The 17,052-nt window shown below is 35.0% G+C and overlaps 3 protein-coding genes and 1 long non-coding RNA gene across 6 annotated transcripts in view; 3 read left to right on the forward strand and 1 right to left on the reverse strand.

Annotated features, from left to right (window-relative positions):
• LOC104766263 lies at positions 1,068-1,920 on the forward strand. Its single transcript, XR_763974.2, has 2 exons — positions 1,068-1,382; positions 1,866-1,920. It is a non-coding gene; the product is annotated as an uncharacterized LOC104766263 (long non-coding RNA).
• Positions 1,939-7,505, forward strand: LOC104767788 (the record flags this gene model as incomplete). Its single annotated transcript, XM_010491767.2, is given in 22 exon segments — positions 1,939-2,103; positions 2,903-3,226; positions 3,326-3,427; positions 3,505-3,564; positions 3,653-3,882; positions 3,967-4,090; positions 4,172-4,352; positions 4,727-4,755; positions 4,829-4,977; positions 5,063-5,165; positions 5,247-5,342; positions 5,433-5,479; positions 5,559-5,682; positions 5,773-5,835; positions 5,915-5,974; positions 6,052-6,213; positions 6,293-6,366; positions 6,462-6,555; positions 6,634-6,770; positions 6,850-6,930; positions 7,024-7,129; positions 7,218-7,505. Coding segments are annotated over 22 exon segments (2,592 nt in total), but the record flags the coding sequence as incomplete, so codon positions are not given.
• Positions 8,547-15,397, forward strand: LOC104766269. 2 transcript variants are annotated; one of them, XM_010490123.2, is made up of 15 exons: positions 8,547-8,876; positions 9,405-9,486; positions 9,936-10,039; positions 10,196-10,322; positions 10,657-10,751; positions 11,063-11,186; positions 11,287-11,367; positions 11,527-11,625; positions 11,710-11,865; positions 11,951-12,005; positions 12,086-12,156; positions 12,345-12,389; positions 12,625-12,792; positions 12,875-13,031; positions 14,917-15,397. In XM_010490123.2, exons 1-15 carry the CDS (start codon positions 8,839-8,841, stop codon positions 15,198-15,200), a joined length of 1,686 nt encoding a protein of 561 aa, XP_010488425.1. In that variant the 5' UTR covers positions 8,547-8,838; the 3' UTR covers positions 15,201-15,397. The 2 variants fall into 2 exon arrangements, with proteins under 2 accessions (XP_010488425.1, XP_010488424.1); XM_010490122.2 differs by lacking the exon at positions 14,917-15,397 and having other exon boundaries at positions 12,875-13,315.
• The window catches only part of LOC104766267 (protein DETOXIFICATION 18-like), a 3,514-nt gene continuing 2,022 nt past the window's right edge, over positions 15,561-17,052 (reverse strand). Inside the window, exons 3-8 of one of the 2 annotated variants that reach the window (XM_010490119.2) lie at positions 16,912-17,044; positions 16,649-16,735; positions 16,486-16,542; positions 16,159-16,397; positions 15,963-16,081; positions 15,561-15,866 (exon numbers count right to left, since the gene is read on the reverse strand). In XM_010490119.2, the coding sequence (XP_010488421.1) occupies positions 15,762-15,866; positions 15,963-16,081; positions 16,159-16,397; positions 16,486-16,542; positions 16,649-16,735; positions 16,912-17,044 (740 nt within the window). In that variant the 3' untranslated portion in view covers positions 15,561-15,761. The remainder of the gene's footprint in view (positions 15,867-15,962; positions 16,082-16,158; positions 16,398-16,485; positions 16,543-16,648; positions 16,736-16,911; positions 17,045-17,052) is intronic. The other variant, XM_010490120.2, reaches the window with a different exon arrangement.

A 17,052-nucleotide genomic window follows, 5' to 3' on the forward strand; every position in this document is an offset into this window, starting at 1 on the left:
AAAAAAAAAAAAAAAAATTAAAAACGGTGTTTCTTGAATCTCATATCTAATACTCCCTCTGTTTCAAAAATATAAGTTATTATAGTTAAAACATGCATATTAAAAAATAGTTACTTTTAGAAGGTTTAACCAATATTAAACAAGACTGCATAATAAAAAAATATAAAATTATCTAAAAATTGCGTAAAATTTTGAAAACATCTTATATTATGAAACAAAAATACTTCTCTAAACATTTTATATTATGAAACGGAAAGAGTATTACAATTAATTAACCACAATCCAACTTATATATCCAATTTTTATCAGTCCATCTTTTTCATTTACTAATGAGAATTTAACAGTTTATCATTATTGAAATAGAAATATATTCATTATTATTGTCATGAACCTCAATAAAATTTTAAGTTGATATAATAAGTGGATGTATGTATTTACTTATTTTGTCAACGACTTAATTTGCAATATCATTTGAGAAATTAGGTGACGTGGGAAGATGTTACCCGTTGGATAAATGTTGGGTCTACAATAAGTCCACGTCTTAAAATTGCATATGGTCCTTAATTTTATATTAGAGAACTCAACTTTCAATGTTTAATATTCTTGCAAAGTTGGAATTGGCCCAATCTAAAAGTAGAATCTTCCATGGCCATGCAATGCAACTAACAAGTGTGTGTCAGTGTGTGATAATAGTAAGCCGGAATGTGGTTAAAACAAATCTTGACTCATTTTTATATTTACCATTTCTGAAATGGGAATATCTTTTATAGCCAAAAATGTAATGTAATTTTCCACTCAATGCAGTTTTAAAGATTAAATCTCTTTTTATTCTTATTATTTATGTTTATTAATTATAAAGATTTTTTTTTTAGTGCATTTGTAACTAGAGGGTAAAAAAGAAATTTAGATACTTTTTTTTAATTTATGTGTATTATGTCAAAATGACACAAGAGAGTAAAAAGGTAGAAAACGGGATAATTAGAGAAACGCAAACGTCGAGTACTGTACATTGGAAACGAGCCAAACGCAGCTTTTAACTTGTGGCCTCTATATATATCTTTGCCATATAAACACAAAACACAATGTGGCTGGCTGGCTGGGCTTATCTCCTCAGCACAAGTGTTTTCTTTTACACTCTCATCCGATAGTCGTTTACTCTTCAATCCTCCTCCTTCATTCCCACACTCCAAATTTTTCTTCATTTTTTTTTCTTTCTGAAAAACAAGAAAAGGTTAAAACTAAATAAACCAAAAAATTTCAGTTTTAGAATTCCAAGATATCCGGGAATGAGCGTATCTCGCTAGCTAGACTCATTCCAGCCAACTCTGAATCCAATTCCCATTTCCAGATCCAAATCCCATTGTTTTCCAAATTAACAAGAGGTAATAATATTCTCTACATTTCTCTTCTTCTTATGATAGATTTGTTCATTGGTGTTTATTCATATACGTATATATGAAATAGAATCCGAAATAAATGAATAAATCTTGGTTTTATTAGAGGGGGGAAGGTAGAAGAAGAATAGTCACTGTAGGGATTCGAGTCTTCTACCATTGATTCTCATCTTCAATGCAGCATAACAGTGATACCAAACTAAATAACTATGCATTCTTGGTTTTATCTTTTATGAGAAGGTAGAAGAAAGAGAGAGGTCACTAATAAATTCGAGTCTACTACCATTGTACTCATCTTTAATGCATTTTGCATTTACACACATTAAAATAGATATTAAAATTTAGTAGTACAGATATAAAAAAATATCGAGTTTGTATAGTAANTTTATTTTATTATTTTTTTTGCGTAATCGGTTGAGAATCTAATCCGATGTATCTGGTCAAAATGCAACTTATTTGTCTACAATGCAGGAACTACAAAATTGAACATTTCTCTTTAACAAAAATTACGAAAGAGATAAAAAAAAAAAAAAAAAAAAAAAANGTGATAGGGAGTGGGATAAGTGGATTAGGAAGTGCCTACGTACTTGCGAATCAAGGAGTCGAAGAGGTTGTGTTGTATGAGAAAGAAGAGTCATTGGGAGGTCATGCTCGAACGGTGCGTTTCGATGGCGTTGACTTGGACCTTGGTTTCATGGTCTTTAATCGTGTACGTATCCCTTTCCCTTTCGTTCATTTTTATTTTAATTTTTTCATAGAACTCAAAAGTTTTTTTGCCCAAAAAAAAAATAAAGAAATAGTTTCATGTAAAAAAAGTTATATATTTTCTAGAATTTACTTTATCTTCGTGAAAAATGTGATGATAATTGAGGCTTTTTTGCCTTTATGTGTCCACTGGTCCACACATATGGGAGTTATGGACCATCCCTCTGGTGTTGTGTTTTTTGGTTCACTGTACGTTTCTTTTTCTTCAGTTTGTCAAATTTTTGTTTTAATTTGCTTTCTAAACTTTTGGGTACCAAGAACTTGGAATCACATCAATTAGTCAAACGTACGTATTGTTAATGTTAGAGAAATGTCAAACGTACGTATTTATAGACGAGTAACTGTTCTCGTACGATTCCCGACCCTACATAGTGTTCAAATAAAGACCAAATACGAATTTTCATTGATATGATGGTTTTAAATTTCTTGTACGACTGTGAAATTTATGATTCTATTTTTTTATATTAGGACAAGAGTAACATGACATAGATAGGATAACTAAGTATCTATCATCTTATGACTTTTCAAACTTGCGAAATAATAGTATTTGAATTTATTAGTTTTTGGTAAATTTTTATGACTTGTCGGATTGTGACATTGTGGACACTGTTGAGCTACATTCTAGTCTAAATTAGTCTCAAATTAAAATGTTATGAAAATTAAATTTTTGAACATATCCATATCTTCAAATGTTCATTGCTAGACCTTTTGGATATTGATCAATACATTGAATATGTTGATAGGTTACATATCCAAACATGATGGAGTTCTTTGAGAAACTTGCAGTAGACATGGAGGTTTCAGACATGTCTTTCGCAGTGAGCCTTGACAATGGCAAAGGTTGCGAGTGGGGAAGCCGTAATGGTGTCTCGGGATTATTTGCTCAGAGAAAGAACGTTTTAAATCCGTATTTCTGGCGAATGATTAGAGAAATTGTTAAATTTAAAGAAGATGTTTTAAAATACATTGAGGAGCTCGAGGGTAACCCCGATATTGATCGAAATGAAACCTTGGGAGAATTCCTCAATGCTCGTGGATACTCTGAGTTGTTTCAGCAAGCTTATTTGGTGAGGTTCTTTTTCTTTATAATGGATAAGTAGTCAAAATGTTATTTTGAAGTTTTCTTGGACTAGGAGTAACCTTGAATATATATGTATGTGGAGTAGGTTCCGATATGTGGTTCGATATGGTCGTGCCCATCAGATGGTGTCTTAAACTTCTCTGCTTACTCTGTTCTTTCGTTTTGCTGCAACCACCACCTTCTTCAGGTTCATTAAACTTCTCACATCTTTCTCCTTTTTAATTATTTCTTGGTTTTTCTTAGCTTAATTTCATCATTTTTCAGATCTTTGGGAGGCCACAGTGGCTAACTGTTGCAGGACGTTCTCAGACTTATGTCGCAAAGGTTCCAAACAAAACCAATGATATGCACATATAATTGTGTTGTGTAAGGCATATACTCATATGAACCTAACTTGCTACCTACGGATCAGGTTAGGGCAGAATTGGAGCGACTAGGATGCAAGATCAGAACAAGCTGCGATGTAAAATCTGTTTCGACATCCGAAAATGGTTGTGTAACTGTTACAAGTGGAGATGGAACTGAGGAAGTATTCGAGAGGTGCATATTGGCTTTGCACGCCCCAGATGCTATGAGATTGCTTGGTGAGGAAGTCACATTTGACGAAACTAGAGTTCTTGGTGCTTTCCGATATGTTTACAGGTTCGAAATTCTCACCTTTATTTATCTTCTTCTATAAAAAAATAGTGAAGGAATTCATTAAAAACAGTTTGTCATCCATTACAGTGATATATATCTCCATCACGACATTGATTTGATGCCACGGAACCAAGCAGCTTGGAGCTCGTGGAACTTCTTAGGAAGTACGGAAAAGAAAGTATGTGTAACATACTGGCTCAATATACTTCAGGTATACAAAACAATCTCTACGTACGTTTAAACAAGAAAGGAATGACTTGAAGCTAAATCTTGATGAGATCTATTGGTGCAGAACCTTGGCGAGAAATGTGAACCATTTTTTGTAACACTTAACCCAGACCAGCCCCCAAAGAAAGCATTGCTCAAATGGACTACTGGTCACCCTGTACCTTCAGTTGCAGCTTGGAAAGCTTCACAAGAGCTTCACAAGATTCAGGGCAAACGTAACCTATGGTTCTGTGGTGCATATCAAGGTAAACCATATATTTAAAAAAAAGGGAGATTCTCAAAAATAGCACCAAAATAAGTTTGTTTCCAAAAATAGCACTATAATTCAAAATTCATCTATCAAAATTAAATTATAAATTCAAAACACTAGACCCTACTCCTCAAAACTATACACTAAATGTGAAATTGAGAAACCAGACATAAAAAAAAAATTCTAAAAATTAATTTTAAATATTTTAATGTGTTAAATAGTACTATTTTTGGAAATTTATGGAATGTGTGCTATAATTGTCCATAAAACTTGTTTTAGTGGTATTTTAGGGTATTTCTCTTTTAAAAACCTAAAACATATAAATCCGTTTTTTCATTGTCTAACCTTTAGCTGAATTTCACCTTTCAGGCTATGGTTTCCATGAAGACGGACTAAAGGCAATGATCAGATTCTCTTGACTACACATTGCATATTGTAATAACTAACAGTTTTATGAATTGTCTTATTCAGGCTGGTATGGCAGCTGCACGAGGTTTGCTAGGGAAAGAAACCGCTCTTCTGAACAACCCGCGGCATATGGTCCCTTCCTTGACAGAAACAGGGGCTCGGCTTTTCGTTACTAGGTTTATGGGACAATTCATATCGACTGGTTGTGTAACGTGAGGCTCATCTTATCTCCTCAATTTAGATAATATTATGTTAAAAACCATTGTTACGTTAATACTTACTATGAACTTAAAACAGAATACTTGAAGAAGGAGGAACTATGTTCACATTCGGAGGGAAAGATTCTACTTGTCCGTTGAAATCTATCCTCAAAATTCACAGTCCTCAATTTTACTGGAAGGTACATATATAAATAACTTCCATAGTTCAAGAACCTGGTTCTTGATTTCTTGATTCTTGATTCTTGTGTTTCGTCTATTAGGTTATGACACAAGCGGATTTAGGACTTGCAGATGCTTATATCAATGGAGATTTTTCTTTCGTCGATAAAGACTCAGGACTTTTGAATCTGATTATGGTACATATCATAAACTTGTAGTAGCATAAATACTTAATTTTTCTAGTTATTTCTAATGCTTATCTGCCAAATTAATTAAACTTCCTGCAGATTCTCATTGCTAACAGAGATACGAAATCAAATCTTACTAAGAAAAGGTAAAAGCTTTAAATTTTTTGATTTGCCTGCAAGCTTTATCTCGTAAGCTTTCACTCCTAAGCTTTCACACTCTTGCAGGGGATGGTGGACACCGATGTTTCTAACTGCCGGTGTAGCATCTGCAAAGTATTTTCTAAAGCATGTCTCTAGACAGAACACATTAACACAAGCTCGTAGAAACATTTCTCGTCACTATGACCTTGTATGTAGTCTGAACCTCCACCTTCATGGACGTTTCTTCCTTTTTTGGCTTTGAGTTTATTATTAAATTCTCTGTTGGGTTTATTCACAGAGCAATGAGCTTTTCGGTTTCTTCTTGGATGATACCATGACTTACTCCTCTGCAGTATTCAAGGTGACTTATAAAGAACTTCCATGATTTGTCTTACTTTACTATCATTCTGACAACCTTTTTGACATTATCGCGTTTATAGTCAGACGATGAGGATCTTAAAACTGCACAGATGAGGAAAATATCTCTTCTGATTGACAAGGTAAAGCATTTTCTTGATTTAAAACAAGAACCTGTGATTTTCCTCTGTTCTTGAATAACAGAAGCGTGACATTTCAGGCGAGAATAGAGAAGAACCATGAGGTTTTGGAGATTGGATGTGGATGGGGAACTTTGGCCATAGAAGTTGTGAAAAGAACTGGATGCAAATACACTGGCATTACACTATCTATTGAACAGCTTAAGTATGCAGAAGAAAAAGTGAAAGAAGCTGGACTTCAGGTTTCGTATAATCCATCTCTTGATCTGACTTCTGATCCACTTAAGATCTGAATGACTCATACAACTTCTGAAATTTCAGGATCGTATTAAGTTTGAGCTCTGTGATTATCGCCAACTATCTGATGTCCAAAAATATGACAGAATCATATCTTGGTAAAAAAAAAAAAAAAAAGGAACTCTCTTTTTCCCTCTGGTAATAGAACTTTGTAATCAAATTTTCTTAGACATAACATTTTTGAACATTTCAGTGAGATGCTAGAAGCGGTTGGCCATGAGTTCATGGAGATGTTTTTCAGTCGATGTGAAGCCGCGCTAGCAGAAAACGGCTTAATCGTCTTGCAGGTAAATAGTTCTTGCTCATTTCTCAAATGTTTTTTCATAACCATTTGATCGTTTTTTATAACGTTTTGACCATAACAGTTCATATCCATACCCGAAGAGCGATACAATGAGTACAGACTAAGTTCAGATTTCATAAAAGAATACATATTCCCTGGTGGCTGTCTTCCTTCTTTAGCCAGAGTTACTTCAGCTATGTCCTCTTCTTCTAGGCTATGGTAAACATGTTCATCCTTATTTTTTTCATCCACCACAATCTCTTTGTTGAATCAATCTAACTCTAAAAAACAAATACAGCATTGAACATGTTGAGAACATTGGGATTCATTACTACCAAACTTTAAGATTGTGGAGGAAGAACTTCTTGGAGAGACAGAAGTAAGACAAAATTCTCAAAAACATTTCCTCTGCTTTCTCTTCTGGCTTCATCATGTTTTTACTCACATAAAAAGAAACTATCTTTGTGCACAGACAAATCATGGCTCTTGGATTTGATGATAAATTCATAAGGACATGGGAATACTATTTCGATTATTGCGCAGCTGGTTTTAAGACTCTTACTCTTGGAAACTACCAGGTAATTGCATTAAACTTAGACTTTAGTTTCTTGCAATTAATCCACAGTGAGATTGTGAATAACCTTTTTTGACACAACACAAATGCAGTTGGTGTTCTCACGTCCAGGGAACGTAGCTGCATTCGCGGATTCATACCAAGGATTCCCTTCTGCTTATTGTGCCCCCTGAGAGGCACCAAACAACATTTGGTTGCTTATATTTTTCGATCTATACAATATTTGATGAGCTGAGATAACAGTGTGATTATTTATTTATTTGGATGGGGTGTGCTAATTGTGAAAGTTTTGTTAAATAAAAAAAGAGAGATTATCATTTACTTGTTGAACAACACACTTGTGGAAGCTTTAATCAATTGATACACTGCATGTATAACAATCTTGTATTGTCCTGATCAAAATGCCAATCCTATCTAGTCTTTGTCAACTATGTGACTGGAAACTTTTAATATAGTAGTAGTATTTAATCAACTCTATAATAGTTCACCTAAAATTTTTGATAATAATTTTATTTGTGTTGATAGTCGCTGACAGCAGTAATCAACAACAAACCCATAGTTAAAATATAATTAAAATCTTTAATTATATTTTGTTGACTCATTGATGATGTTAATAAGAACTGTACAATCTCCTTCAAAACTAACCGAACTCTCTGATCCATGTATGTTGTGTGCTAGTAGTGTTTTTGCTTATGCTTCCAAATTTCCAATGGTGTGAATAAGCATGAGATAACTTTTGCTAAAACCCAACATTTTGTTAAACATGGTGGTCAAGTGTTACTGGCCACCTCTAACTTGAGATCAAAGTTACATTTTACGAATATGACGGTCGTGTAGAAGAAGATGGCGTGCTGATTGTGACTATTTGTGAGTTTTCATTGCATTGACTCATTGATATCGTTTTTTTTTTGCATTGACTCATTGATATTGAGTAGTACTATAGATGGGTTTATTTAATATATTTGGTAAAAATTGTATACAATTAATAATAATTATATAAATACAGATACATCAGTGTTGGTAATAATACATATTTAATAAATTTAAAAGAAATCGATAAAAACTTGCGTCAACAATATTTGTTATGATTCACGAAAGTTAAAATAATATAAATTCATATTTTTAAAGTAATACGCGTCACATTCTATACATTTGAAAAGTTTAAATATTTTAATTATACTGTAAAAAAAACAATAATAATTACATAAATATGGATCCAGATTAAAATACATCAAACAAAAATAGTTTAATTAATAATTATTACCAAAATAAACTCAATATATATATATATATTATTGTTTAAAAATGTACTCAATAAACAAAATTGTCAAGATATGGCTTTCATAAAGTGGCAAAAATGTAGGTAACTTACCAATTTTAAATACTAACTGAAAACAAAATATGGAAAAATCGAAAAAAAATCAATAAACCAAAAAAAAAAAAAAAAATCCGTTCTGTAGCTTCCTTCTTCTTTCTCTCTTTCCCCTTTGTGTATCTTCTTCTTCTTCAACCTCTCTCCGATCTCACTGATTGATTCTTCTCGTCAACAACTCGATCTTCTCTTCTTCTTTCTAAATTAGGGTTTCTGATTTTTAATTTTTATCGAATTATATTGTTTTTGTGTGGGGGCTTTCTTCTTCTTCTTCGAGTTAACCAATCTGGTGAGAGATAAAGAGTTTGTAACTTGAATCTGTCTCTGGGTGATTTCATTAAATGGAGCAGCTTGTTAACTTCATCATTCGACCTCCAAGGTGAACACCTTCTCTTTCCCAAATTACGAATTCGAGTTTTTTTTTTTTTTTAATCTTTCGATCTTGCGATTGAGTTTTCAAATTCTCTCAATCGTTAAGTATAAGAATTTTAGGTTTACGCTCAATTTTAAGTTTGGGAATTGAGTTTTTTTGTTGATAGATCTATAGCCAGAAAAAAAAAAAAAAAAAAAAAAAAAAAAAAAAAAAAAAAAAAAAAAANAAAATTTGTCTTCTTCCTAATTTTTTTTTTGTTTTGCATTACTTTGTGTGTACTTTAACTTGAGTTTCTCTGATTAGAAGAAGAATCAAATTCTTGTTTTTTTTTGGGTACCCATGTGATCTCTTTGTGTCAATACTATTTTAGATTCTACTGGGGTGTCCTGATTCTGAATCTTCAAGAACGTTGTCCATGTTTTGGTTTTTGACATGGGATGATTACTTAACTAGAAATTGTACCTAAGAGGCTGTAAACATCTATCCGAAGATTGTCAGTTTATTGTTTTTGACGTGATGTTATGTGTGCTGCAGAGCTGAGTATGATCCACAACATGATTTATTGGAAAAGGAGTTCATGATGAAAGGTAGATGGTATCAGAGAAAGGATTTAGAGGTAAAAACTATTTTTCTTTTCTCTTGTTTGTAAACTTGTAGAATCAAATCTTTTGTTTTGTGGAACCTTCTCTATCTTGGATTTTTATGTATCTACGATAGTAATAAATGGAGGTCCAACCAAGTCGCCTTGATCCAGTGGTAAAGGGAGAAAAGTCCCGCCACTTGGGTTCGAGTAGCATTGGCCAGGGGGTTCGAAATTTAGCATGGTTTCCCGGCCCAGGAGATTAGTCTTTGAGCCTAGGAAGCCTTTAGATCACTCCTGAAATAAATGGAGGTCCTACCATTGTTTGTTCTTGTAAATTTTTCAAATTCTATTTTTTAGAAAGTAAGGTAAATAAGGATACGGAAGTAAAAGAAACTGATTTGTTAGTCAAAAGTGTGTTTTCATTTGCTATTTTGATTTCTTTTCCTGGCTTGAGTGTTGTTCGGATGTGTCTTTGGCGGCAGGTTAAAAACAGTAGGGGAGATGTTCTACAGTGTAGTCATTATATGCCAGTTGAACGCCCTGAAGGAAAGCCTTTTCCCTGTGTGATATACTGCCATGGAAACAGGTACTGGAACGCTTGATAAAGATATTTTGAGCTAGAAATTATCATGATTATGATTCGAGTTGTACTGCGTAACTGTGCATCTCCTGTCCCTTTGGTTTACTCTTGGTCCTCTTGATTCTTTGCATTGCTTAATGGCCCTGCAATTCTGTCTTCCAGTGGATGTAGAGCGGATGGCAGTGAAGCCGCAATTGTGTTGCTTCCTTCAAACATCACAGTTTTCACACTTGACTTCTCGGGATCGGGTCTCTCAGGCGGGGAACATGTCACCTTAGGCTGGAACGAAGTACGTGATTTCTTTAATTATTCTTGTTTATCTCTTCTACTCTTCAAAATATATTGTTAAGTTAAATAAACATGTTTGTCCAAATTTATTCAATTGATTCTCATTTTAAACCCATGTAAACCAATATGGTTGTGCGTCTATAGAGGTATCCCATTATCATCATGATGAAGACATATTTCATTTGATTTAAAGGCTCTAGAAACTCTAGTTCATGTTTAGATTGACAAGTGGAGAAATCATGAAAGTCATGTCGGGTTAAAGTCACACTATATACTTCTGAATTCTGAGTGATCATTCTTCTTACTTACGTTAAATTTGATGTGAGTGCTTGTAGAAGGACGATTTGAAGGCTGTGGTTGAGTTTTTGCGGCAGGATGGAAACATATCTCTGATTGGGCTATGGGGGCGGTCAATGGGTGCTGTTACTAGGTTTGGTCCAGTCTATACTTTATTAATTTATTAAGAGTGTATCCATTTCTCTGCCTTGCATGAAGTTTTAGTTAATGGTATGAGACTGTGTCAATGGAAGTTACTCTTATATGTTGTGAAGCTTCACTAGTTTTAGAGGGTATAGTAACAGTTGGTCCTGTGATACTTTCCGGTGATTATCCATATCAATTAAATGTCACAAGTGCATGAGTATAAGAGATTACTGAAGTTCTGAAATAAGCAATTTATCTTGGAAATCATTTGTATTGCCTGCTAAACCATGATTGAATCATCCTTTTTTGTGTTTACAGCTTGATGTATGGAGCCGAGGATCCTTCGATTGCAGGAATGATTCTAGACAGCCCATTCTCCGATTTAGTGGATCTGATGATGGAACTTGTAGATACATATAAGTTTCGTCTGCCGAAGTTTACTGTAAGTACATTGATATTCTGATTCGATTTGTTCTGTCTACTGCACGGCTTCCATATTGCGTTTATTTTATGGTATTAAGCTTTCTCTACTGTATGTTCAGGTAAAATTTGCGATACAGTTTATGCGGAGATCTATTCAGAAAAAGGCAAAGTTTGATATAATGGATCTGAACACCATTAAGGTCGTCTTCTTAATTTGTTTGTCCCTTTTATCTACTTGATTGCATAAGTCTGATATATATATACAACATATTTGCTACTTGTCTTGATCATCCTGCTAGCTGCGAAAGTTTTTAATTGGAAAATTTATCCAGTTTAATTGTTGAAATTCCATGCTGCAGGTGGCAAAGTCTAGTTTTGTTCCAGTTTTATTTGGACATGCCTTAGATGATGACTTTATCCGCCCTCATCATTCAGATCGGATATATGAAGCTTACATAGTAAGTTACTTCCTCATGCGCATGGTCATCTTCTACTAGTTTCAATGTGCTTCAGTATAAACATCTGCCTTACGATTATGGTAGGGTGACAAAAATATCATCAAATTTGAGGGAGACCACAACTCCCCAAGGCCTCAATTCTACTTTGATTCGGTAAATATATTTTTCCATAATGTCCTTCAACCTCCAGAGGTGGTGGGACCAACATTTTATGACCCATTGGATGAATACTTTGCAAAGGTAATGCTGCGGTGGCACATATGACTGTTTAAATTCTTGTTTCTGCCTTGAGAAACGTCAATAATGATGTCTATTTTATGTTCAGGGCAGTTGGGGCACTATGCATGACACAAATATTCCACAATCCTCAGTACAGAAAAGTGAGTCATACTGGTTTTCCTCTGATGTTTCTGGCAGGATTTATTTGTGCTCAAAGTCGTCATCTTTTGTCAACTTTTAGGTTTAGCCGCGGGTAGCATCTCTGAAGCAATTAATGAAGTCCGCAAGAAACGACCCATGAGTCGCACAGATGTCAGTAATTCTTGAGTAATCTGGGTCTTTTCAGTACTTGGGTCCTTTACAATTACTCAAAACAGCTAATGCATAGATTTTCTCTTGCACAATTGACTAAAGTAAAATGAAATATACTTCCCAGAAGGATAGGTTGCAGTTTAAGCTTTCTCCTTTGTAATATTGATGTTTTTGATTGTTTTCTTCAGGTTCCCTCGAATGTCACATCTAACGGTTCTCCATCAGAAAGTAAGGTACAAAATCAGTTTGTCCTCCGTTCCTTATCTACTTTTTATTGTGATATGTGTGTGTTTACCAGTCACCATGTCATGTATATGGTTGTTTGATGATATAATGGTCATTCAATTAACAATGGTAGAGACACAAGTGCCATGGTGACCAGCTTCAAATCGTGCGAAATATAAAAGAAATTATAATAAAAGAGACAAAAGTCGAAATTCCTGATGTGGCGTAATGTTTTTGTTTCAGGAAAAAGAGAGTCATGATGGACAAGACAGTTCATCTCCTGATATGATAAGCTTTGATTTGTCAAATGGCGGTCAATACCCTCCTCACCTTAGGATGGCTTTAGATGATGATCAATATGTGGAGTATCAGATGGAGGATTTCCCATCTAATGCAGAGGAAGAAGAAAGGGTGAGATTGAAAAACTGGATTTCTGACCTCTTAATATGTCTATGTTCTGTTGATGTTCTCATAATCTTATTTCTTTATTCAGATGCTTATGAAAGCGGTGATGGAATCATTGAAAGACTTGGAAGTGCAAAGTCAACAGAAGAAAGATCCTCCTGAGACGAGAGTTCATGGTGGCTCTGCATTTCTAACAGCAGCTCAAGGCCTTCCTTCCAGGGAAGAATCAACTTCAACTCGAGCAAATCAATCAGAGACTGATTCGGCTTCCAGTCCAGCAACACGTAGCCAGGATCAACTACCGTCGTCTTGCGAGCCCAATCCTTTAAGTGAGACCTCGACTTCTCTGGCGAGACCCATAAACGCTTTTGGTCCTGGCTCTTTAAGCCAGAAGGAAACCGAGACTGGTGACATGTCAGGAGTAACAAAGGCCACGGTGACAGTTGAACGTAGTAGTAGCGCACCGGGGAAAGTGTTTGACGGGTTAATACGCAGGTGGGATCTAAACTTCTTCAAAAACAGCAAATAAGTNACTGGATTTCTGACCTCTTAATATGTCTATGTTCTGTTGATGTTCTCATAATCTTATTTCTTTATTCAGATGCTTATGAAAGCGGTGATGGAATCATTGAAAGACTTGGAAGTGCAAAGTCAACAGAAGAAAGATCCTCCTGAGACGAGAGTTCATGGTGGCTCTGCATTTCTAACAGCAGCTCAAGGCCTTCCTTCCAGGGAAGAATCAACTTCAACTCGAGCAAATCAATCAGAGACTGATTCGGCTTCCAGTCCAGCAACACGTAGCCAGGATCAACTACCGTCGTCTTGCGAGCCCAATCCTTTAAGTGAGACCTCGACTTCTCTGGCGAGACCCATAAACGCTTTTGGTCCTGGCTCTTTAAGCCAGAAGGAAACCGAGACTGGTGACATGTCAGGAGTAACAAAGGCCACGGTGACAGTTGAACGTAGTAGTAGCGCACCGGGGAAAGTGTTTGACGGGTTAATACGCAGGTGGGATCTAAACTTCTTCAAAAACAGCAAATAAGTCCAGTTATGAGTTTGGTTGTGTAATTGCGTCAAGTTAGTTGCTATACATATTGATTCAAAAATAGAAGGGTTTTTCAAAGGTTTGTCATGATCGATAGGTGGTTAATAATTAAATTCGTTGTTGGCTTTGGTTATTCAAATGTTTACATATGATTTTTTATTCAAATGTTTGTGTTCTCTTGTGGGCTTTGGACAGTTTGAACAGAGATATGCGTTGTGTTCATTCCAAATGCACTTTATTATCTTGTTACAAAAAAACATGATGATTCAATTAATGTTCCTATAAAGTTAAACTTAATAATGTATTTTCTTGAACGCAATCCTTCCTTGATCACACTTATTTCAGAAATTCCAAGGCTTCTTAAATTGGTTGTTTGACAAGAAACCAGTTAGGAGTTGGTTTAAAAGATGGTTTACAGTGATGCTTTACATTCCAAAATTAACAAAGATAAGTTCAAAGTTCTAACTAAGCGTGTGGAAGAAGATCATGAGTTATTTATAGCGTCCACAATAACATTCTTCTACCTATAATACTCTGACAAATGGAACTTAAGAGTTTTCAGACCGTAGCAGCATTCAGCTTTGTCCACCTCCGGAAAATTGTCATAAGCAAGAGACATGAGGATTGGCAAACCATCCCACATATCAGACCAATCCACAAACCCTGTTTTCACCAAAAATATATCAAAATAATGAATCAAACACAATTTAACAAAAAAAACAAATTTAAACCATATTTCAAAGAGAGTCAAACATTCACCTTGGCATACAACTTCAACTTGAAACCACAAAAGACGGATATAGGCATTCCAATAAGGTAGAATGTTCCCAAATTTATAACCGTGACTATACGCTGCCATCCGCATCCTCTTGCAACTCCTGTATATAAATTCTGAACATAACGCGCTTCGATGATTCAAAAAAAAAGAAAAAAAAGATTAGTCGAAATCTTTTACCTGATAAAACACCTTGGATTGAATCAAGAGTTACAGAAGCAGCAAGAAAAAACTTCAATGATGCAAACTCATCTTTAATCACATGGCTATTGCTGAATAACCCAACCCAAACNAACTTCAACTCGAGCAAATCAATCAGAGACTGATTCGGCTTCCAGTCCAGCAACACGTAGCCAGGATCAACTACCGTCGTCTTGCGAGCCCAATCCTTTAAGTGAGACCTCGACTTCTCTGGCGAGACCCATAAACGCTTTTGGTCCTGGCTCTTTAAGCCAGAAGGAAACCGAGACTGGTGACATGTCAGGAGTAACAAAGGCCACGGTGACAGTTGAACGTAGTAGTAGCGCACCGGGGAAAGTGTTTGACGGGTTAATACGCAGGTGGGATCTAAACTTCTTCAAAAACAGCAAATAAGTCCAGTTATGAGTTTGGTTGTGTAATTGCGTCAAGTTAGTTGCTATACATATTGATTCAAAAATAGAAGGGTTTTTCAAAGGTTTGTCATGATCGATAGGTGGTTAATAATTAAATTCGTTGTTGGCTTTGGTTATTCAAATGTTTACATATGATTTTTTATTCAAATGTTTGTGTTCTCTTGTGGGCTTTGGACAGTTTGAACAGAGATATGCGTTGTGTTCATTCCAAATGCACTTTATTATCTTGTTACAAAAAAACATGATGATTCAATTAATGTTCCTATAAAGTTAAACTTAATAATGTATTTTCTTGAACGCAATCCTTCCTTGATCACACTTATTTCAGAAATTCCAAGGCTTCTTAAATTGGTTGTTTGACAAGAAACCAGTTAGGAGTTGGTTTAAAAGATGGTTTACAGTGATGCTTTACATTCCAAAATTAACAAAGATAAGTTCAAAGTTCTAACTAAGCGTGTGGAAGAAGATCATGAGTTATTTATAGCGTCCACAATAACATTCTTCTACCTATAATACTCTGACAAATGGAACTTAAGAGTTTTCAGACCGTAGCAGCATTCAGCTTTGTCCACCTCCGGAAAATTGTCATAAGCAAGAGACATGAGGATTGGCAAACCATCCCACATATCAGACCAATCCACAAACCCTGTTTTCACCAAAAATATATCAAAATAATGAATCAAACACAATTTAACAAAAAAAACAAATTTAAACCATATTTCAAAGAGAGTCAAACATTCACCTTGGCATACAACTTCAACTTGAAACCACAAAAGACGGATATAGGCATTCCAATAAGGTAGAATGTTCCCAAATTTATAACCGTGACTATACGCTGCCATCCGCATCCTCTTGCAACTCCTGTATATAAATTCTGAACATAACGCGCTTCGATGATTCAAAAAAAAAGAAAAAAAAGATTAGTCGAAATCTTTTACCTGATAAAACACCTTGGATTGAATCAAGAGTTACAGAAGCAGCAAGAAAAAACTTCAATGATGCAAACTCATCTTTAATCACATGGCTATTGCTGAATAACCCAACCCAAACATCATGTCCTATAAGTATGGCAACCACTATGCAGAGAGCAAGAACTAAAGACAACTTAACGGATACAGAAGTCGCTTTCTTTGCCCCTTTTACATTTCCTGCTCCAAGTTCATTGGACACACGCGTGCTGCAAAGTTTTTGAAACAATATTACTATATGAGGTGAATACAAAAGTGTTTTGAAACAATTATTGTTGAGAATTGAGATGAGCAAACCTTGCAGCTGCGCTAAGTCCGCATGTTAACATGTAGCTAATTGATTCCGTATTGACGCTGAATGTATTCAATATTACACACAATGAGCAACTTTTGTTGGATGTAAAATAAAACTTTTGTATTAACTATCAAAGTGATATTAAACAATAAAAAACAAACATACCATATAGCTAGCAAAGAGGTGGTGATTTCTGGATTTGGCATCAATCCCGCTAAGAACACTAGAATCTCGAACGCCCAATATTCTAAACTGTTGCAATAAAATAGTATTTTTAACTTCAAAAAGCATATGAAATTTTGCTTGTTAACATGTATGTCGGGTGTGTCACAACGACGATACTAACACAAAGTCACAAACCATTGGCTTTATGGTCAAACAAGTATATAAGAAGTTAGTAGTTGAGAATGGTTATTGATCTGACTTACCATACCATAGCAGTAGAAGGGATGCTTAACGTCAAGTTTAGAAGTACATAACGAAATGATTCCAAGGAAAAACCAGTCCATGTCTCCTTAAACTTTTCTGAACAAACCACATAAGTTCCGAGAGAAATGAAACCTATCCAC

The sequence above is a fragment of the Camelina sativa genome, chromosome 19 (genome assembly GCF_000633955.1).
Source record: "Camelina sativa cultivar DH55 chromosome 19, Cs, whole genome shotgun sequence".
Classification (NCBI taxonomy): Eukaryota; Viridiplantae; Streptophyta; class Magnoliopsida; order Brassicales; family Brassicaceae; genus Camelina; species Camelina sativa.